This window comes from Chaetomium fimeti (genome assembly GCF_033439085.1).
Source record: "Chaetomium fimeti strain CBS 168.71 chromosome Unknown B0H64scaffold_2, whole genome shotgun sequence".
Classification (NCBI taxonomy): Eukaryota; Fungi; Ascomycota; class Sordariomycetes; order Sordariales; family Chaetomiaceae; genus Chaetomium; species Chaetomium fimeti.
This window is the reverse complement of record NW_026944330.1, coordinates 3,629,408-3,655,967: the sequence shown is the minus strand read 5'-3', so window position 1 is coordinate 3,655,967 and position 26,560 is coordinate 3,629,408. Positions and strand designations below refer to the sequence as shown.

The 26,560-nt window shown below is 56.5% G+C and overlaps 8 protein-coding genes across 8 annotated transcripts; 4 read left to right on the top strand and 4 right to left on the bottom strand.

Moving 5' to 3' along the window:
* Positions 1 to 937: 937 nt before the first annotated feature.
* Positions 938 to 6,305, top strand: B0H64DRAFT_422801 (uncharacterized protein; the record flags this gene model as incomplete). The annotated part of the gene is made up of 9 exons (XM_062805578.1): positions 938 to 1,134; positions 1,192 to 1,804; positions 2,708 to 2,929; positions 2,990 to 3,690; positions 3,743 to 3,873; positions 3,920 to 4,008; positions 4,058 to 4,891; positions 4,943 to 5,358; positions 5,414 to 6,305. Exons 1-9 carry the CDS (start codon positions 1,109 to 1,111, stop codon positions 6,303 to 6,305), a joined length of 3,924 nt encoding a protein of 1,307 aa, XP_062662823.1. The 5' UTR covers positions 938 to 1,108.
* Positions 6,306 to 7,058: 753 nt separating this feature from the next.
* Positions 7,059 to 9,501, bottom strand: B0H64DRAFT_97368 (uncharacterized protein). The gene is made up of 4 exons (XM_062809048.1): positions 9,091 to 9,501; positions 8,877 to 9,037; positions 8,444 to 8,820; positions 7,059 to 8,390 (listed from the first exon to the last, which is right to left on the bottom strand). Exons 1-4 carry the CDS (start codon positions 9,390 to 9,392, stop codon positions 7,242 to 7,244), a joined length of 1,989 nt encoding a protein of 662 aa, XP_062662822.1. The 5' UTR covers positions 9,393 to 9,501; the 3' UTR covers positions 7,059 to 7,241.
* A 2,723-nt stretch (positions 9,502 to 12,224) lies between these two features.
* Positions 12,225 to 15,561, top strand: B0H64DRAFT_388030 (uncharacterized protein). Its single transcript, XM_062803244.1, has 4 exons — positions 12,225 to 12,792; positions 12,849 to 12,887; positions 12,946 to 13,528; positions 13,598 to 15,561. The coding sequence occupies exons 1-4, from the start codon at positions 12,248 to 12,250 to the stop codon at positions 15,443 to 15,445; spliced, it is 3,015 nt and encodes a 1,004-aa protein (XP_062662821.1). The 5' UTR covers positions 12,225 to 12,247; the 3' UTR covers positions 15,446 to 15,561.
* Positions 15,562 to 15,711: 150 nt separating this feature from the next.
* B0H64DRAFT_97018 (glucose-repressible protein Grg1) lies at positions 15,712 to 16,436 on the bottom strand. The gene is made up of 2 exons (XM_062809047.1): positions 15,945 to 16,436; positions 15,712 to 15,866 (listed from the first exon to the last, which is right to left on the bottom strand). Exons 1-2 carry the CDS (start codon positions 16,064 to 16,066, stop codon positions 15,773 to 15,775), a joined length of 216 nt encoding a protein of 71 aa, XP_062662820.1. The 5' UTR covers positions 16,067 to 16,436; the 3' UTR covers positions 15,712 to 15,772.
* Positions 16,437 to 17,928: 1,492 nt separating this feature from the next.
* Positions 17,929 to 19,511, top strand: B0H64DRAFT_96906 (uncharacterized protein). Its single transcript, XM_062809046.1, has 2 exons — positions 17,929 to 18,054; positions 18,119 to 19,511. The coding sequence occupies exon 2, from the start codon at positions 18,196 to 18,198 to the stop codon at positions 19,312 to 19,314; it is 1,119 nt and encodes a 372-aa protein (XP_062662819.1). The 5' UTR covers positions 17,929 to 18,054; positions 18,119 to 18,195; the 3' UTR covers positions 19,315 to 19,511.
* Positions 19,512 to 20,099: 588 nt separating this feature from the next.
* On the bottom strand, positions 20,100 to 21,057 carry B0H64DRAFT_96888 (uncharacterized protein). The gene has a single exon (XM_062809045.1). It carries the CDS (start codon positions 20,786 to 20,788, stop codon positions 20,276 to 20,278), a length of 513 nt encoding a protein of 170 aa, XP_062662818.1. The 5' UTR covers positions 20,789 to 21,057; the 3' UTR covers positions 20,100 to 20,275.
* B0H64DRAFT_96883 (DnaJ domain-containing protein) lies at positions 21,035 to 22,770 on the top strand. Its single transcript, XM_062809044.1, has 3 exons — positions 21,035 to 21,360; positions 21,471 to 22,200; positions 22,271 to 22,770. Exons 1-3 carry the CDS (start codon positions 21,281 to 21,283, stop codon positions 22,562 to 22,564), a joined length of 1,104 nt encoding a protein of 367 aa, XP_062662817.1. The 5' UTR covers positions 21,035 to 21,280; the 3' UTR covers positions 22,565 to 22,770.
* A 972-nt stretch (positions 22,771 to 23,742) lies between these two features.
* B0H64DRAFT_96870 (uncharacterized protein) lies at positions 23,743 to 26,325 on the bottom strand. Its single transcript, XM_062809043.1, has 3 exons — positions 26,070 to 26,325; positions 25,957 to 26,019; positions 23,743 to 25,895 (listed from the first exon to the last, which is right to left on the bottom strand). Exons 1-3 carry the CDS (start codon positions 26,163 to 26,165, stop codon positions 23,931 to 23,933), a joined length of 2,124 nt encoding a protein of 707 aa, XP_062662816.1. The 5' UTR covers positions 26,166 to 26,325; the 3' UTR covers positions 23,743 to 23,930.
* Between the last annotated feature and the right edge of the window lie 235 nt (positions 26,326 to 26,560).

The following is a 26,560-nucleotide window of genomic DNA, read 5'->3' as shown; positions in this document are numbered from 1 at the left end:
CGCATGGCAGGCAGAATACCTTGGTAGCGCTTGGGGGCGGGGAGGTTGTGATCGTCTATTTTCCTGTTGTTTCCTTTATTTTTTCCCGACATGTTTCATCACCGGTTCTGTCCATTACCCGATCAACCCCCCATTCCTTCGTTTTACTCGTGATGTTTACATTTACACTTCATGGAGAGCAAGCAGCGGCTGTTTGGATTGATACCACATGTTATGTTACCCCATTTACACTTCTACTTACTGTTACATTGCATTTACGATTGATGAGTCTGTGTGGATTCCCCTTCACCGTCTGTCGCTTGGGTCAAACACCGTTGATACTCCTTGCCACTTTCTTGGGGCGTGTATGTACTGGAGGAAAGGGAGCGGGGAAAGTTGGCAATTGCCGTGTATCCGTCGCTTGCACGGTCTTGTACATAGCGAGCTCAAATTGAAACATATCGAGTCACGAATTCTGCGAAGCGCCGTTTCATGGCTTTGTGCATTTTGTTCAAAACATCCCCAATATGGGGCTCAGGGCTTGGAAATCTATTTTTATCTTGCCCGGTTCTGCGCAGAGACTGGTCTTCAGCCGTCGGCATCAACTACCGATGCTATCACAACCATGTGTATACGACGGCCTGGTTTCACTGGAAATGACTGTGCAATGCGAGCCTCAACCCGGTTACCGGCAAGGGCTCAACGTTATGCTCTGGCCTGTTTCCGAGAGGCATCACGAGGACATTCGACTCGTCCTTCTTGGTGTTATCTCCGGGCTGTCCAAATGAGCCTCCGAAACCGGATCATAGCCGTCTGCAAGCCACGGCGAAAGAAGAGACGGAAGGCCGTTTCCGAGTCGCTTATTGCGGGCAGGAAGATGCGATGGGTTCAGGGGGTTGTGATCCAGGGGCTGGGAACATTCTACATCCGGGGTTAGGGTTACTATCAGATTCTTGGCTTGCGCCTGCAGCGTGTGCACATCTGCTTGTCAGCTGCCGAAAATTGCCAACCCCTGCACATCTCAACAACCCTCAACACCAAGCTTCACATCTCCAACTCGCTCACCAACTTCTCAATTTGCGAACCCTATAATAATTCATTAAATCCTGTTTCACTTTATCAACTCACCATGTTTGAGATCCCCGACGCAAAACGGCAAGTTCCACCTCCCAAAACACCAAAGAGCCAACCACCAACTAACCAAACCTGCAGCGTACGGCGAGAGGATCTGTACGACTCATCCTCCGAGCGGCACTCCAGCCCCGAAGGAGACGATGCCGCGGCAGCAGAGCTCCGGGCGAAGCTAAACGCCCGCCTCTCCAGCCTCCTCTCACTAGACCTAGGTGTGCCCGCGGCCACCGCACCAGCAGCAGCAGCAGCAGCAGCAGCAGCAGCGCCGGCGCAAGCACCCACCCCCGCCACCACCAACCCAGCAGACGGGGACAGCGACAGCGAAGATGACGGCTCCAACAACGAGCAGCAACCAACCCCACCCCAACCCACCGACCCCGTCATCACCGCCACAGGCGAAGAGGAATTCGAATTCCGCCTCTTCGCCACCCCCCCCACCACCCCCTACTCCAGCGCAGCAGCAGCAGCACCACCACCACCACCGCCCAAAGTCGTGCTCGAAGACGAGTCCGAAGTGCGGTACGAGGGGCCCGCGCTCTCCCAGCGGCCGCTGTCGCACCACCTGCGCGGGGAGCTGAGCGCGCAGGAGCGCGAGCAGTTCCGTTTGGCGGCGGTAGCGGGCGGGGAGGTGCGGGCGTGGGCGGCGCGGCGGGCGTGGGGGTTGGAGGTGCCGTGGCGGGTTACGAAGGTTGTGGTGAGTGGGAAAGGGCTGGGGAAGGGGTTGGGGGTTGCTGATGGGAGTGGTGATGGGAGGGGGGAGGGGAAGGCTGCTGGGGGTGGGGCTGTGGGGGGGGCGACAAAGAGGAAGCGGTTGGGGAAGAAGAGCCGGATTGTGTTGAGGAAGAGGGAGAAGGCGAGGAGGGAGGTGGAGGCTGTGGCGGAGAAGCAGAAGATGAGTAAGGAGGAGCATTTGAGGGAGAAGAAGAAGCGGTTGAATAGGGAGAAGAAGCTTAAGAGGAGGCAGAAGGAGAAGGAGAAGAAGCTGGGGGCGAAGGGAGCGGCCGGAGGGGAGGGAGCGCCTGGGTCGGATTCTGAAGGGAGTGGGGGGGAGTAGTAAACCAAGGCTGGTGTTGTGGTGTAAACAGACGCTGCATACCTACCTAAAGTACCTACTTGCGGTATGTTAAGGAGCAGTGGACGAATCGACAATAAAAGTTTTAATAAGACACACATAACCCTCGTTTCTATCATAGATAACCCTCAAAAGCTGGTACCAAGGAGCGGCTCTTTTAGGAGACTTTCTGTTTTGTTTTGGCATGAATAAGAAGTTATTGTGAATCTACTTGTAATTCAACACACCACAATCATCAAAAGGCTACATGATATCATCTGATTTCATCACATGGTGTCTTGATAGTCACACTTCTTCAGCGCCAACACGGGCCAAATTGGTGGGGCTGGGTTAGGTGTGGGGGTTCTTGGCACTCGAGGTGAAACCCTGCAACTCTCCAACTCTCGACCTCCACTGCCGCCTCCTGCCGCCAAGAGCGGTTGAGCTCCCCACCAAACAACCATGAACGCGCTGTGGTCATCGCGTGCCTCGCCCGACGGCGGCGCTGCGGCAAGCGACAAGCCGTCGGTCGATAACCAAACGGAGGAAACGACGACAGCTCCTCCCACCGAAAGCACGAATACCACCGACACTCCAAACTCGAACCCAGAAAGCGAACCCCCCAAGCGACCACTCCTCCAACGAAACCATCCCTCCGTTCCGCCTCCCCCAGTCCCGGCAGCACCCTCCGCCCCGGAACCCCCGATCCTCCAGCTCCAGACCAACACCGCCGACAATAATGGCCCCCCACCCCAACTCCAAGTCCAAGTCCAAGGACTCTCCCAACAACCCCTCGGCCTACCCCCAGGCCCACCCCAAGGCCAGCAGCAGCAGCAGCAGCAGCAACAGCAGCAGCAAGGCCAACAACAACCACCGACCCAACCACAGGACTCGCTCTCCCTCGCGCAGCTCCGCCGCGTGGTGGCCGAGTTCCCGCGCGCCGCGGAGCCCATCGCCTACGACTACGTCTACGCCGACACGTCCCCGCTGCGCGAGGAGATCGACGAGTGGTTCATGTACAACTTCTGGCAGTGGGTGCGCCTCAACGCCGCCAACCGCGCCTTCTACACCGCCTGGGTGCGCCTCTTCGCCCCGCCCTCGTCCGCTGCCGCGGCGGCGGCGGCGGCGGCTTCGTCCGAGGCTGGCGGCGGGCCGCCGTGGGATGGGCCTGCTGAGGGGGAGGAGGGTGGGGAGGGTGGGGATGGGGATGGGGATGGGGATGGGGGTGCGGCTGCGGCTGCGGAGAGGAGGCGGGCTTTTGTGACGGCGCTGTTGGAGGGTGTTAAGGGCGGGGATCGGATTGCGAGGGCTGAGGCCGTGGGGGCGGTGGTGTATCTGGTGCTGGGGAGGTGGACGGAGACGGTCAAGGGCGCTGGTGTGCTGAGTGATGAGGTTCTCGAGGGGAAGGCGAGGTCTGCTGCGACTGATGAGCAGCTGGAGGCGATGAAGGAGGGGGTCAAGTTGGTGGCGGAGTGTGGGGGGCTGGAAATTGTGTGGGAGGTGTTGAGGGGTGTCTTTGAGCTGTTCTGGTGAGTGTTGAGTGGAAGGGTGGAGATAGGGGGTTTTGTGCTGACTTGGCAGGTCTGATGAACTCCCACAAAACGTGCAAATGGCGGCTGAGGAGCTGATCCATCTGATGACCGTCCTGTATATGGCCATCCAAGAGGTTTTGGATGATCCCGAGGGGATGGCCGACGTTCGGCATAGGCTACGTATGTTGCGGACTCCCGGTATGGTTTCAATTGCTTACGCCATTAGTTGCCCTGAATCCCGGCTTGATAAGCTTCATGCTTCAGGTTATTATGAAGTTACGATGGGACGAAACGGGTATCCTCCCGCAGACTCAGGTACGGCTCACGCACACACCCGGTAGCCCTCGTGATACTGATTGTTTAGATATTCCTCCTCTTCTGGAAGTCTATGCTACTAGTATTCGGCGGCTCCGAAGAAATCGCTGAGGCCAAGAAGGCCACCAGCGAGAAAACGGGCTGCGACGACAAGGAGACCATCACGGCGTCGCCGCTCGACTACCACGCGTTCCGCCAGGAGATCACCTCGAAGTATCCCGCCTACATTCCTCCCCAACCTCTCCTACCCCTGGAACCAGAGCAGAACACCATCATCCCCCAGCTGCCCAACCACCCGCCGAGGAACAACGGGTCTAACGGGGTCCTTCCGGCCGCCCCTGGCCCGGGTGGGGGTGCCTCTATTCTGCACCAACCCGTCCATATCGCCACTCCCGCTCCATCACCACCGCCGAGCCCTGGAGTTGGTGGTAAAGGCGGTAAGAAGCAGAACTACCAGACGAACCAGAACTTTCCATTCATGTACCCACCCCTCGATGCCTCGAGTAACAGCGCAGGCGGTAAGGGCGGTGCTGGGTTACAGGATTTGCTGGTCGGCAGGAAATGGGAGGGCAGCGATGTGCCGGCTTCTATCCTCGAGGCTGGCGAGCTCTTTTCCAAGCGAGTACGCATGAGCCGAGCTACTCGCCAGCTATGGGATGAACGCGAGGAGTTTCTCAAGTTTGAACGAGGCTATGATGCGGACAACGATATCATGGATGAGCTTGACCTGTCATCATTGACCCTCGAGGAGAAGGAGGAGCTCGGCTTGAACAGGTCTGCTGATGACAAACCCCGTGCGCCGACTACCCCTGGGCCAGACTATGGGCCCCACGGGGTCAGTCAACAAATTAAGGGGCGGTTGGATGCCGTGGAGGAATTTTACGTGAGTTGATGGAGTGCTGCGTCCTATGCCGTCAAGCTAACAACTTCGCAGAAAGAGGCACTCCCGCAGCTCCAGTCGTTGGTCATTGTGCTCCTAAAGCAGATCACGGCGATGACTAGTAACTTAGCCTCGCCCCAAACTGCTAACCAGCAAGGTCCGCCCAGCGCGCGGCCGAATGGTGGCCAGCAAACCGCACCCAGCGGCCCGAACGGTGTCCCTAAGGGTGATCCATCGTCGCCGCTAGATGCGGACGTCGATGAGCTGCGGAGCCGAGAAATCGCCGCCAAGGCCGTGACTGGTACCTTGATACTGCTGCTGAAGTGGCTCAAGCTCTCCCATGTTCTCAAGTTCGAGTACATGACCCAGCTCCTGCTAGATCTCAACTATCTCCCAATGGCACTCAAGATTTTCGCCATGTACGATGTTCAGCAGGTCGTCGAGAGCAGGACAGACCGGCTAGAGCATAGGTTAGTTTCGTCCGACCCTCTCCCTTGCAAGGGCCAGTAATGCTAACGGCAACAGCTTCTTCTACTTCTGCGGTTCCCGCGCGGGCGTCATCCCGCCGCAACACAACGTCCCGAACCCAACAGCAACTGAATTCGAGGACATGAGCGACGACGACGCCGCGCCGCCGCCCATCAAACGCAAGCGCTCACCCCCCAACGGCCCCTCCTCCGAAACCGAGGGCGCCGACCCTTCTTCACCTCCCCAATCATCCGACCCATCCGCCACCACCTCAGAAACAACCGAAACCACAACCGACCCCCCTCCCCGGCCGGAGGTCGACGAGCTCGGCTACCCGATCAACCCGCTCCCAACAGAACCCATCACCGACTTCTCGCGGCGCAACTTCTTCTCCCTGATCAACTACCTGCGCATCATGCAAAAAGTGTGCAAACAGCGCGCCCACCGCAACCTGCTCATGGTGCAATACAAGTCCTCCAACATCCTGCGCAAGGCGCTCAAAGTCCCGCAGCACGAACTGCGCCTCTACACCCTCAAGCTCTTCAAGAACCAGGTGCCCTACACGGGGCGCAAGTGGCGGCAGTCCAACATGCGCGTCATCACGGCCGTGTACCTGCACTGCCGCCCGGAGCTGCGCGACGAGTGGCTCGTCGGCTCCGCCGTCGAGGACCAGGTCGACGAGGCCGTGCCCCTCGAGCAGGCCCTCCGCTCCCTCACCCACTGGTCCAACCTGCGCCGCTACCCGGACCAGATGACCACGGGCGGGAACGGGCCCGGTGGCGCGGCGCTGATGCGCCAGGCGATGCGGGAGGAGCAGGACTTTTTTGTGAGGGAGTTGGAGAAGGCCGACTGGAGCTGGCTTGCTGAGGGTGGTGGTGGGGGTGGGGCTGGAGGGGACGAGAGTGGTGGGGAGGGAGGCATGGGGTGGGAGGAGGGCGGTTGGGGGTGAATGGGATGCTAGTTACTGCCGGTGGTTAATGCGACAAGAGTGCCATGGGGAGAGACAGGGAGTGGAGCTGCAAAGAGGGTAGTAATGGTGTTGATAGCGTTGGGCTACCTATGTCAGGGTGTAAACGTGGTGGTTTGCTTCCTTCTATGGAATAGGCAGTAAACATGAAGAGCCAACTTGGGACTGTTGATCACTCACTCCATCAGCCGCCCTAGCTGCTACATCAGCGAACGCCAACCTTTTTCACTCAGAACATAGCATCGACTTTGAAGTTATAGGTAGAAGGAGGAAAAAGGATATCCCATTCATTTGCTTTATTTGCATCATAATCCATCTCATCATACATATCCCCCCTCTTCCTATCCCCTCGTGGGAGACAAGTCATTTCATGACTGGTATCTGCACCAATGGCGGAGGTCACCAAGGCATGGCCGGCAGACCTGCTTGTTCCCCATGCTTCCTTCCTGCCACGTGGATATGGCTTCGTAAGGAAAAAAAGAAAAGAAATACACCGCTCCGTAGAGCAGGCGCGAAAATGATCGTAGAAGAAATGTTACAATGCCCTCCGTGATATACCCAGCAACGACAGCAACTGTTGCCAATACATGCGACTTGCGCGGTGGTTAAGGTGAAAAGAAAACAATGAATGCCGCCGTTAACACCAAAAGAATAAGAATAAAAGGGGTGGAAAAGAAATGAAAAGTGTCGTCTCGACAGACTGATTCCCTAACTCCTCAACAACGCCGTCCAAAAAAAGACGATTAATCCCAAGTGCCAGATGCCGCTGGCACTGTATCGTATGAGGTGGTGGTGGGGTATTTGCATCAATGGGCCGTACCAAGCGGCGCTGTCTATCAGATGACCGACCCCTTAAACACCTAGAAAATGCTTCGCAAACAAGGCCGCACAGTTGTTATACCTGGTTTCCGGCCAGGTCTAGATCCAGTCGCCCTTGGCGTTCGTCATTGGCGGCGTGGTCTCCCCCGTGCCACGGCGCCGTGGCGGGCTCCGGGGAGGGCTGCCGACACCCTTTGGGCTCGGTAACCTGGCCTTGGTCGGGGAGCTGGGGCTGTAGAATTTGGGGCTGAGGGTGAACTCCTCTTTCGCCGGCTCGGCCTTGGGGACTTGGCTGTTGATTCTCGGGACAGGCGGGAGGGTCTTCATCTTGGCGTCTTTGACGGGGTCTCTTTGCGGCTCCTGGTCTACGATTTCGGCGGACGGGGTAGGGGTGGTAGAGCCAGAACCGACGGCTCCGGCTCGTTTGGGGCTTTGCGAGTCAAGGCCCGGGGGTGCGTTGGGGCAACCGAGGGTATGGACCACATGATCGCTGGCCACAACTTTGTTTTGGGACAGTGGAGGCATATCGGCGACTGAGGAGAGACGAAGGCCGATTTGAACAGTGGCCGACGACACCATTGATGAGTCCCTTCGGTGGCGCATGTTTGAAAGGTTGGCCATCGACGGCGGCGGCTTGAGAGCATCGGCGGGCGAGTACGTCGTGGCAGGCAGTAGCAGCGACGCCTTTGAAGACATGGTACCCCTCGGAAATAATGAATATGAACGTTTGCGCATGTGGGGGCCGGTAGTTGTCGGGGGAATGCGTGCAGGCTCTGGTGCCTTGGGCATCAGGACTGATGCCACGGCCGAAACCAGCCTGTTGGAGCGCATGGAGTCTGGGCTTCGTCTGCCATTCCTGAATGAGGCCGAGCTCATGCTCCTGCCATCCAGTGTTTCCTCCTCTTTCTCGGCGGTGATCAGACTGGCTTCGCTGTCCATTCGGCGCAGGCCCCGCGAGCCAGCCACTGGATTCATCAAATGGTTGTCGAAGTCGTCGTCGTCGGGGTCGTTGGATTGTTGGCGCTCGGCCTTGTACCGAGCTCTTCTGTTTTCGTACTCGGCAGCCTTGTCCCTAGGTCCAATGGTCGACGAAGTGCTAGATTTAAGGAATAGATAAAGCCCGCCGTTCATCAGCCCAGAGACGTTAGCCACGACCGAGGCGATCATGGCGAGGGTTGGGGCGTTGGTGCCTGGTCCTCGAGGCCTGTCCCTGAAACCTTGAACGAAGAAGAACGGAATCATGAATGACTGTAACAGGTAAGCGACGAAAGCCAGCTGAGAGCGATCAGTGGGTAACTTACGTTCGAGATGACTGCGAGGGCTAGATAGTATACCATTCTAGAAGCGGCAATCCTGGCGGTAACTTCGACATTGATGCTGCGGTGTAGACGAAGGAACACGGTCACGGCAGACGCGAAGATAGTGGACGCTATGGCGACTAGAAGACCAAAGCACATGACAGAATAATGGGAAATAAACCAAAAGAGGGAAGTTATGCAGAAATCCGAAGGCTGATCGAAGTTCGCGACGAGAAAGTTGGCGAGAACAAGCATCCAGGCGATGGAGAGGCAGATCGAGACATTGTATTGTCCTCTGGGCGCGAAGGGGTTCTTGCGAAGGGCTCTGCTGGCGATCTCGACACCGAATACAAGCTGCGTGTAGGGTGCAATAAACACGGCTACCAGAATGTTAGCATGCAGGCCCTCAATCCGCTAGCGGTCACATTTAGCTTACCGGGGAGCATGAGCTGGGAGATCCATATACAGCCCCTGCCTAGAAAGTCGTCCAAGCCCGTAGACTGAACGCCGGCAAAGATGAAGCTTTGGATCAAGATGCCGACGGATAGAACAAGGGGAAAGGTTTCGGCCTCGGGAACAAAACTGAAGCCATTACGCCTAGAATCTGTGAGCGAGCGCCTCGACCCAAGAATGAGTAGCCGGGATCCTACCAGAACCTGAAGTTCCTATCGTTCCTCTTTTTCCGAAAGTACGATTCACACAAAATTCCCAGAGCGGTAGCAAAGGCGGCTATGATGTTGAAAGAGGCCAGGATGATGGCTGAGGTCCTGATGGATTTGGCGGCGGAAAACTTCAAATCATTGAAGAACATTCGCTGGTTGGCGAACTGGGTTCGGTTGAAGGCAGTCCTGGACCTGTTGAAGTCGCCCTGGCCCATAAACCCCGTGTTGTCGTCCCGCGACTCCAACCACCCGACGCCCCCCGCGACTCCGGCATATGGATATGGCGACATTGGGCTGATTCGGCTGGGCAGCCACGAGGCTGGCGATGGCGATGAAGCCGTGGTAGCGCCTTACAACTCTTCTGTCGTTAAGTCATCTAAACCACGTCGATCTCGTAGACACGTCGTCGTCCGATGGGCAAGGTAGGGAAAGGAAAGAGTGCGGCAAACAGAGGGAGGAGGAGGTGCAGGGCAGAGTAACGTTAATGGCATCATCCCAAGGGCCATATCATGGCTGAGCAGGGGTTGGCACACACCTTGAGCACAACCACGGGCCAGACGAAACAGTGCCTGAGCGAGCCAGAACCTGCTTGCTCGCCCTCCGACTGGGAATTGCAACAAGGGCCAGGGGATGACGGCTGGGTCGAGAACGGGAAGCACGCACCCCCCCTGGCAGTGGGGTCCCTTTCCAGAAGACACCGGATACTAATGCCGGCCAAGACGCATGAAGCTTGAGACAAGCACGGGCAGCCCAGCACTACTCCCCCCCGCGCGGTGGCGTTGCTGTGCCACGCTTTACCCAAACATCTGGACGAAAAGCTGGGCTCTTGGAAGAAGTTCCGGGCGCTGAGATGAGCCGGAATCAACCCCAATTTCTCGAGGTTGGCTCCCTTTGCCCTCCTACACGGGACGAATACACGGCCTTAGAGAAGCCATCAGTCAAGCACATCCATGAGTGCCGAGACGGGTGGTGGCGAACATGGAGCCTGTCTCAAGACGCGATACGAAGATGGAGGTTTGGTGAGTGTGGGAACGGTCCGGCCGAAGTAGGTTCCATGGCAAGGAACGCAACGCCCGGGCACTCTGGTAACGGTAACTGCCCGCGGTGAGCAACATCGTGCCTTCTTGGCGGGGCAGTGCCAGGAGTGTGATTTTCTAGGATGCGATGGAAAGAGCTCGATCCGGTGTCGAGTCTTCACTGTGGCAGGTTCGACCTCGCGATGCAAGCTCGACAAGCTCGGCAAGCTCGACGGGCATTGGCGGGGAAGGTGCCAGGCATGAGTTGCACCGTGCTGTTGAGGCAGACCTGTGACAGCTCCAGGTTTCGCTTTCCTGCAGGAACCGCTCTTGGCTCAAGCTCCTGTGTGGGGCTGCAGCCGTCAACGCCAAGCTCCGGAGCTCAGGCAGGGATAACCCTGGTCGCGCATCAAACACCGAACCTTCCTTTCACGTCAAACCTCAACATCCAAGACGAAGGTGACGGCTTCCTCCGAATAGTGACAGAAACTCACACTCAAATTCGGCCATTCTGAGCTTCTCTGTGCTGAAAATCTTTTGTTCATATTTTTCTTTCCAATTTGCAAAGGATAAAAAGGTTGGTTTTGAGGAGGGGATGCTAACAGTCCTGAAGATCGCGTTGATTGTATAGTACATGCATGTATAGACAACTTTTCTCAACGGTCTCGAAAACATAAATAATCCGGCAAGAACAGTGGTATGTACACAAAGTCAATCCACCTGTTGGATGGGCTGCCCCCATCTCAAGATCGTGTTCTCGGCCTTGATGGACGACCCACCGTGGCCCCCTCCGCTTCCACGGGCTCCGGACGGCTTTCCGTCTTGCGGTCCATCTTGGAGAAACATTCCGACGGAAAACCGTCCGATGAGCATCTCCTCAGTTCCCGCTAACCCCCCCCTGACATACCATGGCGTCGCCCCACGGATACTTCTGTTCGGAGACCACCGTCCACTCAGCTTCGGCCGTTCGCCATGGCAACACAACCCCTTGTATCAAACCTCCGGGAAGCCCACTTCCCACAACTTAGTGTGCAAGGGCCCGACCCCATCCAGGGGGCCTTATCGCCACATAAGCACTGGGCTTCACAGACCAATGTACACAGCACGCTGCCCTCGCCACCAGCTTCAAGTCCTTTGAGGAGGAGCAAGGCAAAAACAGTTCTTCCTCTAGGAACAGAGTTGAACGTTTGAGAGCCCATCCCAGCGATACCACTCTAATTATGGACAACGGGAAATTTATATGTCGGACCTTTTGTATGTAAGAACGGTTGTGCCCCAGCACTAATACCGGCTCGGCCGGAAGTGACCGAGGACCGGAGAATATGACAAGCGCACGGTCGGGTCTGAGGCCCCGCCACCTTGCTTAAGGATGACAGGGACCCCGAGTCATCCTCTCCAGCGGCCTCCATTACCTGTGGGGGAGAAGACCAAGCTTCAGGGCATGGCCGAGAAACCTGGAAGCTGATCGTTCCGTGATTACGGGATTCTTAGACAGCAGCCAAGCTTTTCTTTTGGCTTGGGGTTGCCTCTTTACACAGCATCGTGTTTCCCAGTCAAGGTCAAGTCACGTCCTCCCACAAAGTGGTTAGGTTTAACCAAGTCGGCGCCCGCCTCTGCTAACTCTCATACACCGGCAGCCGTCCAAAGATAGGACAACCTTTTTCATCATGTCCCCATCCCCCCCTCGCGACACACGTCATGCACGGGTTGAAAGTCACCAGTTCTTAGCTTCGTTTACTATTTCCATCAATCCCCTTAAGAGTTAAGGAAACTAGATTTGTGGCCAGGAAATACAATACCCCTCGTTATTCCACCATGGCCCGCCCTCACACTGGGGATCAGGGTATTGATCAAGCTGAGGTAGGGAAAGTAATTGAACAGGGTGAAAGGGGGTATTGGGTGGTGGTTCTAAGGGGCGACAGGGTTAGGGTTCGTGGCTTGATTCAGGGGAGGCCATACCACAAGAAAGTTGTCGCAGGTTTGAGTTGGGATGGATTGTGTGGCTTTCGTTCGCTTACATATTCCCAATCCGTTTATGAGGGTGGCTGGGGCGCTAAGATATGGGAAAGCAGCCCGCCGCTGCGGCCCGAACCCCATGCAACCAGCTGTGATCCGAGCCACCAACATGCATGAGGCAGACCTGCCAAGGCGTGAGGTTAACCGCCAGCCACCAGCTGAAGGCCGCCGGCCTCAGTCTCGAGCCTGAGACCGTTAAAAGGCGGGGGAATTGCTTTGCTTCCATCGGACGTGGAGGCGCTGATTTACTATCTCCAACCGGATGTAATCTAACCGCCAGGCCCATAACGGAGAAAATGAAGATAGAAGATCTCGAGAAGAACGGCATCGTCTTGTCCGAAGAGCCAGCACCCGAGGGATCTCTGCCCCGGCACATTGAGAGGGTGCGGTCTTTCTTGTTGGACTTTGCTTGCACACTTGTCGACGGCCTAGACGACGGCGACGATGACGATGTCGATTGTATCGAGGACGTTCTCGAAGGCCTAGATCTCGGACCGGTCGACCGTGACCTCCTCGACAAATACAAAATCATCAGAGATGATGCTCGGATCCTCCACTGGGGAAAAGACAGGGAGGCGGAATGGCAGACGTTCTTTTGGTACAACTTCTTCCGCCCGCTGGTGGAAGACGCGAGGGTAAAGGACGAGGATACACGGAAGTAAGTCTGACTTCATTTGATGTCACCGTCCTAGTATTCCTGCTGACATCTACAAGCACCGCGCGTGCCAAGTTTTACTACGAGTCTTTTGAAAGGTGGGCTCATGAGCCCATATCCAAGCGGCGAGTATGACACGGTGCTGACGCTATTTAGCGCGCAATCCCGACCCTGGACCCTGTTCAGGAAGAAAAGAGAGGACGACGACAGGAGAGAGAAAGGGTTTCGTCAAGATGACCGGGCACATCTGACCGAGCCCAAGCCGGACTGGGTTGCCTTCTTCCCCATCTATAACTTTCCAGGCGTGAGGATACCGACGTCGAAACGATGGCAATTGATGAAAGACCCGAAATCGGTCATCGTTGAGAACTTCTCACCCGCGACTCTCCAACACCTAGCTCGGTACGGGGTACAGTCGAGCACGGCCAACATCTTTCAGAAAACAAAAAGCCTGGAGGATGTTGTCCTCTCCGATTGCCTCTGCTTCCCTTGGCTTATTGTTGAGCACAAAAAGGCAGGTGAGATGGCGCTGGAAGAAAAGTGCCACTGCCAGGCGGCCAACGCGGGGACAGCCGCCGTTATGATGCTTGAAACCCTGACCAGGATTGTTCCTGGGGTCGAAGAGCATGCCGCCAACGAGTACATTCCACCCGTTGTGACTATGACAACGGTGGATAAGTTCGTCCGGGTGTGGATCACGTACTGCTGCGAGCAGTCAGACGACGACGCCACGAAATATGTTGGTAGCCCTGTTTAACCCCCCTTTCTTCTTGCTCGCAAAACACCTCCCGCTAACGGACTTGTAAAGAGGATGGACTGCGTTTGGAAAGGGGACATGACGCTTGTCTCAGATCTCATCAAGTTCCGCGCCATTCTTGAAAACGCGCACACTTGGGCCATGCGTGAGCAGCGCCCTCGAATCTCGGCTTACATCGACCTATGGAAATACAAATACCCGACGGGGAGTGAGATCGAGAATGATCGGAGCAGTCTGGCTCCCTCTCTCGCCCACTTGAGCCTGCGCTCCCCTCCTCTAGCCCCAACCGTGGACGAGCAAACGATCGGGACGGTGGTGCCATTGCTTGATGATGGAACACTAACCCAAGAGCTCTGGGGTCAATGGACGGACACTGAGGATGAACTGGATGGTGAATATGAACCGAACAGTGAAGATGAACTGGAGAGTGAAAACAACATCGACGCTGAAGAGGGCTTGGGTAGTCAAGAGTATGAGGAGAATGAAGCGGACGTGGAGAATGAAGCGGATGTGGAAAGTGAAGCGGACGTAGCAAGTGAAGAGGATCTGGAAACTGAAGAGGATGTGGAAACCGAAGAGGATGTGGAAAGTGAGGAGGATGTGGAAAGTGAAGAGGATGTGGAAACTGAAGCAAACCTGGGCGCTGAAGAGGACCGTGATAGGGAAGAGGCCCTGGGTAGTGGGGACGAACCGACGGAGGACGGATACCCAGAGTCGAAGGGGCTAACAGAGGAGGAGGATGAATTAACAGAGGAAGATCCAACGGATGACGAACCATTGACATGGACGGGGACGTTGACATGGGAAGAACAAACGACCGAGGGCGAACCGACATCGGAGGAGCCAGCAGTAGAAGAGTTACCGGCACCAGGAGAGCCGATAGCACGGGAGGAGCCCGTCGGGGAGGAGTCAGCAAGCAAGGAGCCAACATTTGACGAGCCATCATCAACAGCCAGGAGGTGGGCAATCTCAGATCGACCAGAAATACGAGACGAGTCCGTACTGGAGGAGCCGCCATCGACTCCTCCGCGGCCGCTGCATGGTAGGAGCCCAGGACCTCAGCCTCCTGCGAGCCGGGTTCTCCAGGAATTGGCGTTTGGAGCAAGCCTGCCGGGGCCATCTCACCAAAATACCGGCCCTGGTAGTGAATCCAACCAAGCCAGACCGTTGCCAGAGACAACCACACAAGTTGGCGCTGCCCGACTAGGAGACAAAAAGATATTCAAACAAGGCATTTATCTGCCACACCCCAGGTTACCAGGGAAAAGAATGCGGGTGAAGCTACCGGACCCGGACCAACGGCAAATCGCGCCAATGCCCTCGAGATACGCACGCTTCGATTTCAGGTACCCACGGTTCTATCTCGGACCCCAGCCATCGACCCAACCCCCAACGATAGACAACGGGATTCGACTCGAATTCAAGCCACCCCCAACCTCACCCCCCGATCCCGGACGGAGGATAGCGGTAAACCTATCCGACTTCAACGACGGCCCATTCAGCAATTTCGCCGCGTCCGCCACGCCCCCAATACGGCTGGCCAACCTTGCTCCTCAGGGGATGTCGCCCACCCCGCCTTCACTCAACAACAACAACAACAACAACAACAACAACAACAACGCGGCGGCGCCCTTGGGGCCACCTCCGGGAGGGATATATTCGGACCGCCCTGACACCCCACCTGCCATCGGGGGGTTCTTTTCCATGCTGAGCGTGCGGGCGGCCCTACCGCCGACGCCGGAGCCGACGCCCGGTCGGGGGAGGAATAAGCCGCAGTTTAATTCATCTGTTTCGCCATTCCTCCATTTTACACCATCGCAAGCGGCAAGCGAAGCAAACACGGAAGAGCAAACACATCACAGATCACAGCATCTCCAAGGAACCCAAAATATTGGTTGACAACGAAACAGTCGATTCTGCCTAGCTAAAAGCCAGATTGATTCCATTGGGGGGGTATTGTGATGAAAATCGCAATCCTCTTCGTCCCTCTCTCCCAGCCCGAGAACCCGGAACCCGAAAAGAAGAAACCAGGGGGTGTTGTGTTGTGCAGGTAATTAAAATCAAGACCTTATTCCCTCCAAAGCAACGCCTATCCCTCCTGTTCCTCCCCTCTCCCTCAAATCAAAGCCCCGAGAGAAAAATCATCATGATGATAATGGGAAATTAAATCGTGGACTGGCTTTGGCGAGCGGGATTGTTGGTTGGAAGTTGTTGGCCCGCTTTGGTTTAGTGGGTGATGGACTGCTTGTTGGCCTCGGCCGAAGCGTCGTGCTTGTGCTCCTTGGCCTTGTCGCCGATGGCGTCGCCGGCGGCTTCGAGGCTGGATGGTGGTGTTAGTCAGGTTGGGGTGGGGTGAGGAGTGAGTGGGAGAGGGAGAAGAGGGAGAGCTGGTGCTTACCGAGTGCCGACGTTGGCGTTGTTGTCCTTGGCAACCTCCTTGTTGGCCTCCTTGGAAGCCTCGTGGGTACTACCCTGGAGCTTGTCCGAGACGTAGTTGCCGGCCTGCTTGATGGTATCCATTTTGGTGTTTGGGGTTGGAGAAGATTGGTTTGTGTGGAAAGTTGTGATTGTTTGTTGTTTGAGATGTCTTGGGTTGGATGAGAGTGTGATGATGCTGATGAAGAAAGGGAGATGGCTTGAGTGGTGGGAGGAGGGATGTTATATAGACGATCTGTTCCTCCTTGGGCTTGATGTTCCCCTCGGTCTGTCAGTCATTCTCATGCCATGTGCACATGCAAGACATGGAAGAGGTCGGTTGCGTGTACATCAACGACGTCATACAAGCACTGTTGAAAGCCGTTCTATGGGTGAAGTCTGGTTCTTGGTGGAGTGATTGGGGAGTTGTGGTTACTTCCAAGTTCAAGCCGTTAGTTTCTCGCCCCTTTCCATACCACCCATACCTTGGGTGGCCGAATCACAGCTCTTGCCTGTCCATTCTCACAAAAAGCCTATAGATGACGTTCTGTAAGTGGGCTGGTGGGGCCGGAAACGGCAATGGACCAGTGTCGAGCCGGGGACGATTCTCCGGTCTTCAGCTCCCGATTCGGAAGTGACGCAATGTGGGTCCTTTGCGCCCAGGGGAAGATGAATGATTGGCTTACTTGGTCAGCTCCCCTGCAGACTGACGCCATCTCCAACTCTCCAACACCACACTGCCACACCAAGGTACCGCTTACTTGGGCCCAGAACCACGGCGGCTGTGGCGCAAATCTATGGGCCTGGTGTAATGCAACAACATCAAGCATCTGAGCGAACCAGCCACGACGGAGTTTTCTCCTCGGTCGTATGCACAGTCACAGTATACCACATAGCTGCATGTTTCGTGCATGTGGGTGGTGTGTAACCCGGCTGTCCCCGGGCAACACCCCCTTGGAACTCTTGGAAGGGGCAAACAAACCTCGATATTGCGGATGTTACCGTTCTCCATCTCCCATTTTTATCGCCCCAATCGTCCGAGGCTTGCCGTTGCAATCTCAGGGCAATCTGTGCGGCCGCCACCGTGTTCGTCCTTCTCGGCCTTTGCTTGTTGCACGTCTTGCGTAATCTGCTCCCCCGGCCCGTTCCTGCCAGACTTCGGAGCTCGCCATGATCCGATTGCTTGTTTCTTTTGTACCACGGCTCGCAGTACTGGTTCCGTGTGGCTAGCCGGCCCCTTAGCCGACGACGCGGCCTTGTGCTTGGGTGGCGGAGGGGCCTCTGGAGAATAGAATACCCTAAGCCCGTAAACAAACTGATGTGTTACGGGTGACTACCTAACACAGTACCTAGCCATGTGCCCGTCCCTGTTTCATGTCAGGCTGCCTTCCTGCCACGAAGTCGTAATCCTCGTGGTCTTGTGTCCGGCTGAAGCGTTTGTGCTAGGCCAGCGGAGCCCAGGGCGACACAACAAGGCAGCTTCTCGAAGCCTCACACCACAACCGAGAGCTTTACTTAGCTTACGAAGCATGGGGGTCCGAGGGGACCTCCTGACTAGATATTGAGAGAAAATTGTACTTGGGATTCCGTTTCACCCTGGGCTTTTCGGCAGAGGACCGAGAGCGTTACGACGAGGATGATGACGATCCGAAGAGAGGGATACGGTCCCTTATGTCGAGACCGGCCGTTTAAAACAAAACAACGGGGCCGGGGTTTTGTGCCTAGGTAGTCAAGGCAAACTACCAAAAAGAGGAAATCTGTAGCTCAAGCTAGCCTGGTGGTGACCACGGACCATGCCGTTTGAACCCGGGGCAAAGTGGGCCCCGGGGTTGATGGCGTGATGGCCCGGGCCGGAGACGCCACCCGGACCGGCAGACACGGAAATGCCAAGACCGGATGACACCCCGACCTTTTTCGTTCCTGTTTCTCTTCAGAAACTTTCCATGATTGTATTCGTAGGCTGGGCCAAAATTGAGTCGATCTTGAGCCGATTCGTTTCTTTATCTGATCGACCGAGAAATAGTCAATTGTACGTCGGAGTTGCGTAAAAAGGAAAGAATAAAGAACCTCAGCAATAATTTCAAACGGGTGGAGTGGGTCGGCCTCGTGTTTTTCTGGGACCGTCGTTTCCTCAAGAAAACTAACCAGATTGATCAGGCACAATCACCTGCATCGAGTGGAATTGGGCAAACGGCGTGCGCGTAGCATCTATTTTAAGTCCGGTCCTCAGCGAAATGGAAACATTCACATCCTTAGCCGACCGGATTCGAGACGCGTTGACAGCCCTGCCCACCGCTTCGGAGCAATGGGTGCTGGGATCCTCGAGCAACAGGATCATCAACGCGTCGGCGTTGCTCGCTCTGCTTTCTTCGGTCGCCCCCGCTGTGCCGGCCGTCGCCAATGTCACGCTGTATCAGCCTGGAATCCCCATTGCACCGTCTCCTCTGCCTCCGCCCGCCGCTTCCTTCCAAGCCGAGGAGATCATCCGCCAGTTTGTTGAGCTCGACCGGTCTACGGAATGGCATCTTACCCAGCGGATCGAGTTTGAAGGGGATACCTTCGAGCCGGAGGGCATCGCGCGCATAGCTGACGGCTCGGTTGACGACTTGGATGACGTCCGGTATTTTGTTTCTGCTGGCGAATGGACTGTCCCGAGGGCAGCAGACACCCACGGGGAGGGGTTTGCTCACATGCTCGTGTTTGATGGAAACGGCCGACGCCTTGCGGATGCCGTGGTTACGGAGCCCGGCGCGCTTGAGTACCACGGCGGTGGCATTGAATACGACGGAACATACATCTGGACTACTCTTGCTCAATACCGCCCCGATTCGACCGCCACCCTCGTCCGGATGCGCCCGGGCACCTTGCAGCCGGAGCCCATGCTTAGGATCGCTGATCACATGGGAGCCGTGGTCCACGATCTCTCCACCGGGGACATTCTGACTCTCAACTGGGGCGCCCGCAGCGCGTCTCTCTGGAATCTGAACTACAAGCCCGCCATCCCGCCCGCCTTCACTGCTCCGCGAGCCGTGATCAAGAACCCCAGCCACTACACCGACTACCAGGATTGCAAGTTTCTGGGCCACTCTCAACAATACGGGTTTCGGCCTGTCATGCTGTGCTCCGGCATCACGAACCTCTATGGCACAACCATCGGCGGGGTGGCCCTGGTCGACATGCGGTCCATGGTTCCCCTGTATGAAGTGCCGCTGACCATGGTGTCCGACCGTGGTGTTCTAGTGACGAAGAACCCGATGGATGTCGCCATCGTCGATGGCAAGCTGCGGCTGTTCTTTCTGCCCGACGAACGGAACTCGACGCTCTACGTTTATGAGCCTGCTGTGCCCGCGTAAGATGCCTACACCGACGCGCACTTCATCAGACCTCGATAGCGCATCCCCGTGGCCAGAGCTGTTGCGATTCCGGAACCTCGCCCAGATCGGGCGCCCTCGGTCATCGATGTGGTCGTCCAGTGGGATGGGGATGGCAATATCGTTGTGCACCCCAGGAACAGAAGACGCCGAGCTAGTTCTCAACCCTTTCGACCCGAACGGAAGTCCTCGTCACAAATTCAAGGAGTGGGTATGAAGGGATCCTCGACGGTCAGTTCCCAGGGCGTTAACGGCGTCCGGGGCTTGTGATATCCGCCGATTAAGGTTACCAATGTGGTGCTAGTAGAACGGTGGCCGCCTTCGGAGTCCTGTCGTGGCGGCTCTCTCTTTGACAACGTTGTATGCTCGGCCCGCATGGGGCCTACCAATCGGTTTGGATGGGACGGGATCAAGGGGATTGGCTGCAGCGATTCGGTTGGTGACCCCGCCGGCGAGGTCAACGAACATGCCAGTCTAGCATGCGTGGCTAGCGACCTCTCCAAGAACCCGGCCGACTCCAAGACCCTGTTTGCTCACGGCTACACCACAACCGCCATCACCTACCGCGCTGGCTCCCAAGTACAATTTTGACTACTCGTAGAGGGCCACGTACCCGGTGCTCGTTAATGGGGCCTAACATGGTTCTCTCATGCGACAACTGTGGGTTTCCCACCGCAAACATTCAGCTTTCGGGCCACATCATCATGACAACCCGACGTTTACAATGGGTACCAACATGAAGCTAGCGCAGTTCGCGCCGTTCGCGCCGTCGGCGGTTAGTTTGACTGTCAACATCTACGAGCCAGTCCCGTTGCCGCCGGCTATCGCTTCCAGGACCGTCGTGCGGAGGCTTCCGCCGCAACCGCCCAGCAGCCCTCGGGCCCCACGATCCAACCCTCTGCGTCACCCCAGGATAGGTATGCCTAGAATAACAGGAGTGCAATCAGAGAAAAACAAATAAAACACGGTAAAATGACGACAGAATGGAACATAGAGCAGAGATCATGGGGAGAAGGAGGCTATAATTAGGGATCAAAGAGTGGTACTTGCAAAGTAAACATGAGACTCGGTTCGAGGAATGCCCTCGGTCCCTTCGCTGGGCGGGCACGAGAGGGGTCCAGGGGAGCCAAGCTCTGAAGGCACGTGAAGGCCCCACTAATTCCCCACCCCCACCCAACAGGATGGCCCTTCCTGATTCACCGCCTTCGTGGGGTGCCGAGGGGCAAGAGCGACAAGACAAACGGGGTAACGTTATGGCTTTGATGGCCTGAAGAACAAGACATGTCCTCGAAATCTTTACAAAGCACCTTGTTATACAGTATTTACCATGATACGGGGCTTTAACCTCTGAATTTAAAACGACCCCTCCAACTTTGGTTGTAGAAGTGAGCCTCAAGCCCGCTTTGACAACCCAAGCGAGAATCTGTGAATTCCCCCGATCACTGCACTGCGTCATAGGCTGTATCGAATCTTCCACAAGCTCCGAGGGCACACGACATCTGCCAAGGCACCTCAAAGCTCGAAGCCTTGCCGTTCGCCTCCAGCCGTGCTAGTGATAGCCTCCTCCATCATTCACACACCATACATTTTCCCCTTTTGCAACCCGAGGTCGAGTGTTTTGGACGTTAGGAAATCGAAACCCCCACGAAGCTCTAGACCAGACCTAGACCCTCCTCCCGAGCGATACCGGCTATTCGCCGCAACGAGCGACGTGCAGCAGCTAGATCACCTCTCCACACTTAGGACCTTCCAATTCGACATCGACAGCTCACCTGTAGCTTGCTGCGACCCGACCCGCTAGACGGACGCAGGACACTTCACTCCACGCATGACCACCCCGACCTACTCCTAGAACACCCGCAAGAAGAGTGTCGGCGATCAACGCGGCGACAAAGCACCCAGAGATCTTTCCCAAGACAATCCTCGCCGGCGCAAGAAATCAGCCAAGATGGTCAAGGAGACCAAGCTCTACGACCAGCTGAACATCAGTCCCAATGCTACGGCAGACGATGTCAAGAAAGCCTACAGGTAGGTTCACCGCCCCCCCACCTCCTCTTCTCCTCCCCTTCCACCCCCGCCTTCTTTCCTACCACTGCATCATCACCATATCTCGACTCCACTGCTAACTCTCAAACTAGGAAAGCCGCTCTAAAATGGCACCCTGACAAGAACAAGGACAACCCGGACGCCGCCGAAAAGTTTAAGGAGTGCTCCCAAGCCTACGAGATCCTGTCCGATCCGGACAAGCGCAAGATCTATGACCAGTTCGGGCTCGAATACATCCTGCGCGGTGGCGCCCCGCCGCCAGAGAGCACCGCCGCCGGCGGGAACCCCTTTGCCAGCGCCGCGGCTGGCGGCGGTGGCATGCCCGACGGGTTTGCTTCCTTCTTTAACTCCGGGCCCGGAGCCGGCGGCGGCCCGCGATACTCGGCCAGCTACAACTTTACCGACCCCGAAAACCTCTTCCGCAACACCTTCCGCGACAGCGGCCTGGGGAGCGACATGTTTGAAGAGCTCTTCACGGGGGCGCGGTCAACCGCGTCCTCGGGCTCGGGTACCGGCGGGGGCGGACGGCGCATGCGGAATTCGTTCGGCGAGGGCATGCGGCCTCCACGCGCGGCCACGCCCGAGGTGACGACGGTCGAGCGGCCGCTCCCGCTGTCGCTCGAGGACCTGTTCGCAGGCGTCACCAAGAAGATGAAGATCAAGCGAAAGATGTTTGACGACGACGGCAAGCGCACCACCACAGACACCGTCCTGGAGGTGCCCATCAAGCCCGGCCTCAAGAAGGGGAGCAAGATCCGCTTCAAGGGCGTCGGGGACCAGGAAGAAGGAGGCCAGCAGGACCTAGTATTCATCGTCGAAGAGGTAAGCTCACAACCCCCCACCCTCATCCCCCGTTGTCCCCCCCCCCTCACTCACTAACCAACCCCCATAGAAACCACACGCGCTCTTCACCCGCGACGGCGACGACATCGTGCACACAGTCGACCTCGAGCTGAAGGAGGCCCTGACGGGCTGGAAACGCACCGTCACCACCATCGACGGCAAGAGCCTGCACATCGACAAGGCCGGCCCCACCCAGCCGGGCTCCTGCGACTCGTACCCGGGCCTCGGCATGCCCGTCTCCAAGAAGCCGGGACAGCGCGGCAACTTCGTCGTGAAATACCACGTCCGCTTTCCCATGACGCTGAGCCCGACCCAGAAGCAGAAGTTGAGGGATATTTTGTAGTCCTTTTCTTTTCTTTCTTGAGGGGGATAGCTGGGTTTCGGTTTGGATTTTCTTTCTTGGTTTTTTTCTCTTTCTTTTTACGTTTGCGTGTTGTTGCACGTCATATTATATCACATTATATCATGAAGGGGCGTTTCGGTGTCGTGTGAGCATGCTATTCCGTTTGTTTCCGGTGGTGGTGAGTGAAGCTGGGGGCGGGGGTTGGTGCGGGGGTCGGTTGGGGGGGTGTTCTAGGGACGGAACGGAGGGGATGGGACCAAGGGGTGGCTAAATCTGAAAGACAAGGACAAAGATCGGAGGAGTGCGTTGGGGGGTTGGGTTGAGCAACGTTGGTTTTGCCTGCTTGCTTGCTTGGATGACTTGACTGGGTAGCGGAGTCGTTCGTTTTACGAGTGCGAAGATTGATGATCAATGAAGATGAGATGAGATGGCTTCCTCCATTGACTTACTTCTGAGAGGGTGGGGGTCGTGTGGTTCTGTTGTTTACTTGACAGTGCAATTAGAGAGAAACACGAAACTTGGTTGTTATAAAGATAGAACCTGAGAAGAGCTCTTTGTGAGAAGATTGTCGTGCAAAAGTTCCGGCCGACTACCTACTAAGTACGACAAGCCCTTTATAATGTATTGGATGCTAGGCCATTATGTTGGTCAGCCGGTTCAGATGACAGGCGGTCGGACAAGAAAACAGTTTGCCCCTTCAATGGTATCCCCGTGTCCATATATTAACCTGGTCAAGAGGAGTCACAAGAGGGATAGTCAAGGGAGAAAGTAGGAGTAGATGATGGTTAAGTGACTAGGGATTGCTTTATTTGCTTCCATTACACACTATATTCGTTTCCGAGGATTGCTCCCAGACAAGGTTTTCTTCTTTCCAGAGTCCAAAAACCGTTCTCTTCCTCGCGCGGCAACTCAGGGTGCATGGGGTGCATGGGGTGCATGATGCACCATCCCACACCGTCCCGCGCCTCTGTTTGACCATCTCCCGTTCCATTCCCAGATTCCGGATCCGTTTCGAGAAGGGATAACGCTCGCCAGCTTTGCTTTCAAAGATTTACTCGTAATGCGTAACGATAAGAAAGAAATATCGAAGTGAAGCTACCCAACTGAGACCCAAGCTCGTTCGTTTCGTGTGGTGTAGTGTTGTTTTGGCTAAGAAAGCCACTTTTTGTGAGAATCCAAGCAATGTAGATTGCTGATTTCTCGCTCATTCAGAAAAAAACAGGTGTAAAGGCAAATCCAGGCCTGATACGGTGGCGCTCTCGGCCACCGCCCCAATATCCACCACTTTTGGGTATATGAGAAAAAATATTGAAGCATAAAAAAGTCAATATCAACAAAGAACGGAATGGTGGATGATAGTTCGCCGCTACCAGGTGATCCTGGTAACTCTCGTCTTCAGGTCCGGCGTCCCCGTTTTGAGGTTCCTTGACCCGAGCTGTATCACGGCAGAGCGCTCGCGCAGATCAAACTCGACGGCTCTGACCATAACCCGCTTCTCTTCGGGGATGGGTATCGCCTTGCGTTGTAGCTCCGGGGAGCGGACGGAGGAGAAGGAGGTGCGAGTCGAGCTCGCGCCGGGAGACACCGACTTCTCCCACCGGCCATTGCTCATCTCCGAGTGCGTTTGCGACTGAGGGCTGTCGCCGCCGGTGGACGGGCGAGAGTGGGTCTGGACGGGGCTGGAACCAGGTGTGGGGATGTTGTTCCCGTAGCCCCCTCCAAACAGGTCGACGTCCTCCTCCTCGGTCTCGGCAATCCAGATGCCGATCCGGGCCGTCAGCTCGCTGTCCCACATGCCCTCCCTGCGGGCACTACTCCGCAGCAGCTGGATGGCCTGCCGGCGGATGTGCGGCTCGCGGCACTTGGTGGCGACGACATACAGCGGCGGGACGATTCCCAAGTCGGCACTGAAGCTGGGCTTGATGTGGCGAGCGGCATACTCGTGGCCGCCAAAGATGTCGGGCTCGCAGCGGTCTTGGTGGCGGCAGAATGTCGCGTCGGGGCACCGCCTCGCCGCTGCTCTCCGTTCTTCGTCGCCGACTACCTCGAGTGCGAGGTCGACGATACCCTTAAAGAAAGGGGTAAAGTTGTCAAAATGCATCTCGCTGTCGCTGAAGGTCATGAGGAAGAGGACTTTGCTCATGGTTTGGAACATTTTGAGCACCGCAATGGCGGCCTTCTCCTGGCTGCTCACACCGGGGGCTGTCCTGGATGCGAGGATGGGATCGAAAGCCTGGGACCAGGCTTCGATATCCTTTTTGAAGGAGATGCCGTAGTGCTGTAGGGATGTGGGTAGAACGCCCATGACGCCGTTCTGAGCGTGGGCGAACATGGTTTCGGTGAAGCGGAAGATGCGCTCGCAGAGCTTGTCCCAGGCCAGCCGGGCTTCCATGACGGATGCGAAGCGGTCCGGGAAAGGATCCTGGTTGATGCTTATCGGCGATGCGGCGTCTGATGCAGGCGAGGCAGGGTCTTGCCCCTGGCTCGAAGTCAGGCGCACAACCCAGGGTTGGGGAAAGTGGAAGGCCATGTCGTAGGATTTGGCTTGAATGGCCAGCCGGGTGAACATCTGTGTGAGCTCCTCCTCAACGGGCTCGTCGGACGAAGAGAGAAAGGCCCGCCTCCTCTCGGCACGCAGCTGCTCCAGTAACCCCAGCCCGGTCTGAATTTGGACAATGGCTTGTCTGTGGTCGCCAACGAAGGAATCGAAACAGGCCAAGAGCACGCTTGCCATCAACCTGGTACGATGCGAGGTAGACTCGGCCGTTTCGGCCTTCACCAACGAATTGCAGGCGTTAGAATACTGCCTGAAGGCCATCTCCCAGTGCCGCACAGCGGAGTCCGCGGGATCTCTGTCCGGGTAGGGCGATGTGGGCGGCGATTCGTTCGACTTTTCCAGCGTCTTGTATAATGCGCCCAGCGCGACGACAGCATGGCGAATTGCTGTTGCCGAATGGCACTCCTGCAGAACACTGCGGGTCCAAAAAGCCGAGTCGAAGAAGCCAGAGAGCTCGCTCGCCGTATGTTCACGGAACAAGTGGAAGTACTGGCCTTCCTGGTCACTAAACGGGAGGTCCATCGAAGGGTGGTACAGGATGTTCATGATATTCGGCGTACTCGGCGTCATCGGCGGGGTAGTAGTGCGTCGCTGATGGTATTTCGCGACTCGTCTCGGGGGAAGCTGGACGGGCTCGTGGTTAGGTGGTGGCGCACCCGCCGCCATGGCCACGAGTGGTTTTGGCGCGATCCTGATCGCCTCAGACGGCCTTGCGCTCCGAGGCGGGGGCGGGTAGCCAGAACATGTTTTCCCGGCAACGACACAACGGTGACACTAGTTTCCAACAAATGTCAGCCATTTGTTCTCTGGAGCTAGGGCGTGCGGTTTCACATACGGCTGGTCTTTGCTCATCGCACTTGATTCTCCGTTTCTTGCAATTGCTACAACCTGTCTTGACCTTGAAATAATTGTTAACGACTATTCGTAACAGTTAGCCGGGAAGCGTACCTTTGGGAGAGACTTTCTCGTCCTCGGCGGTGGAGCATCGCCAGAGCCATTGACGGGAGAGGATTGAGGCGGCGTTGTGCGCGAGGTCGACGCCATACTCGAGGGTTCAATTGCGGCTCACCAGCACGCTCTCTGTCTCTCTCCTACCCCTCGACAGTTCGCCCACAGTCAATTGCGCCGGGACTATTCTCTGTCTTTGTCGGCAACAATGAAAGCTCGTCGGCGAGTTTGTGATAGAAAAAGGTTCCAGGTTGTGTGGGTCTCCCCAGCTCAGGGATTGGATGGATGATGCGCGCGCGCGTTGGAAGTTGGGTCTGCTATAAGGAGTGGGAGTCGGCAAGACGACGAACCTTGACTTTAGAGATCGGTGTCAGGTCAAGTAGAAACGGAAGCAGTCGTCCAGCTGAGAGCTTCGGTCAGTAATGGAGGGGAAATTCGGAAGATGGGAGACATGGGGCGTTGAAAGGGCCGATCCGGGGCGAGGCTGGCCT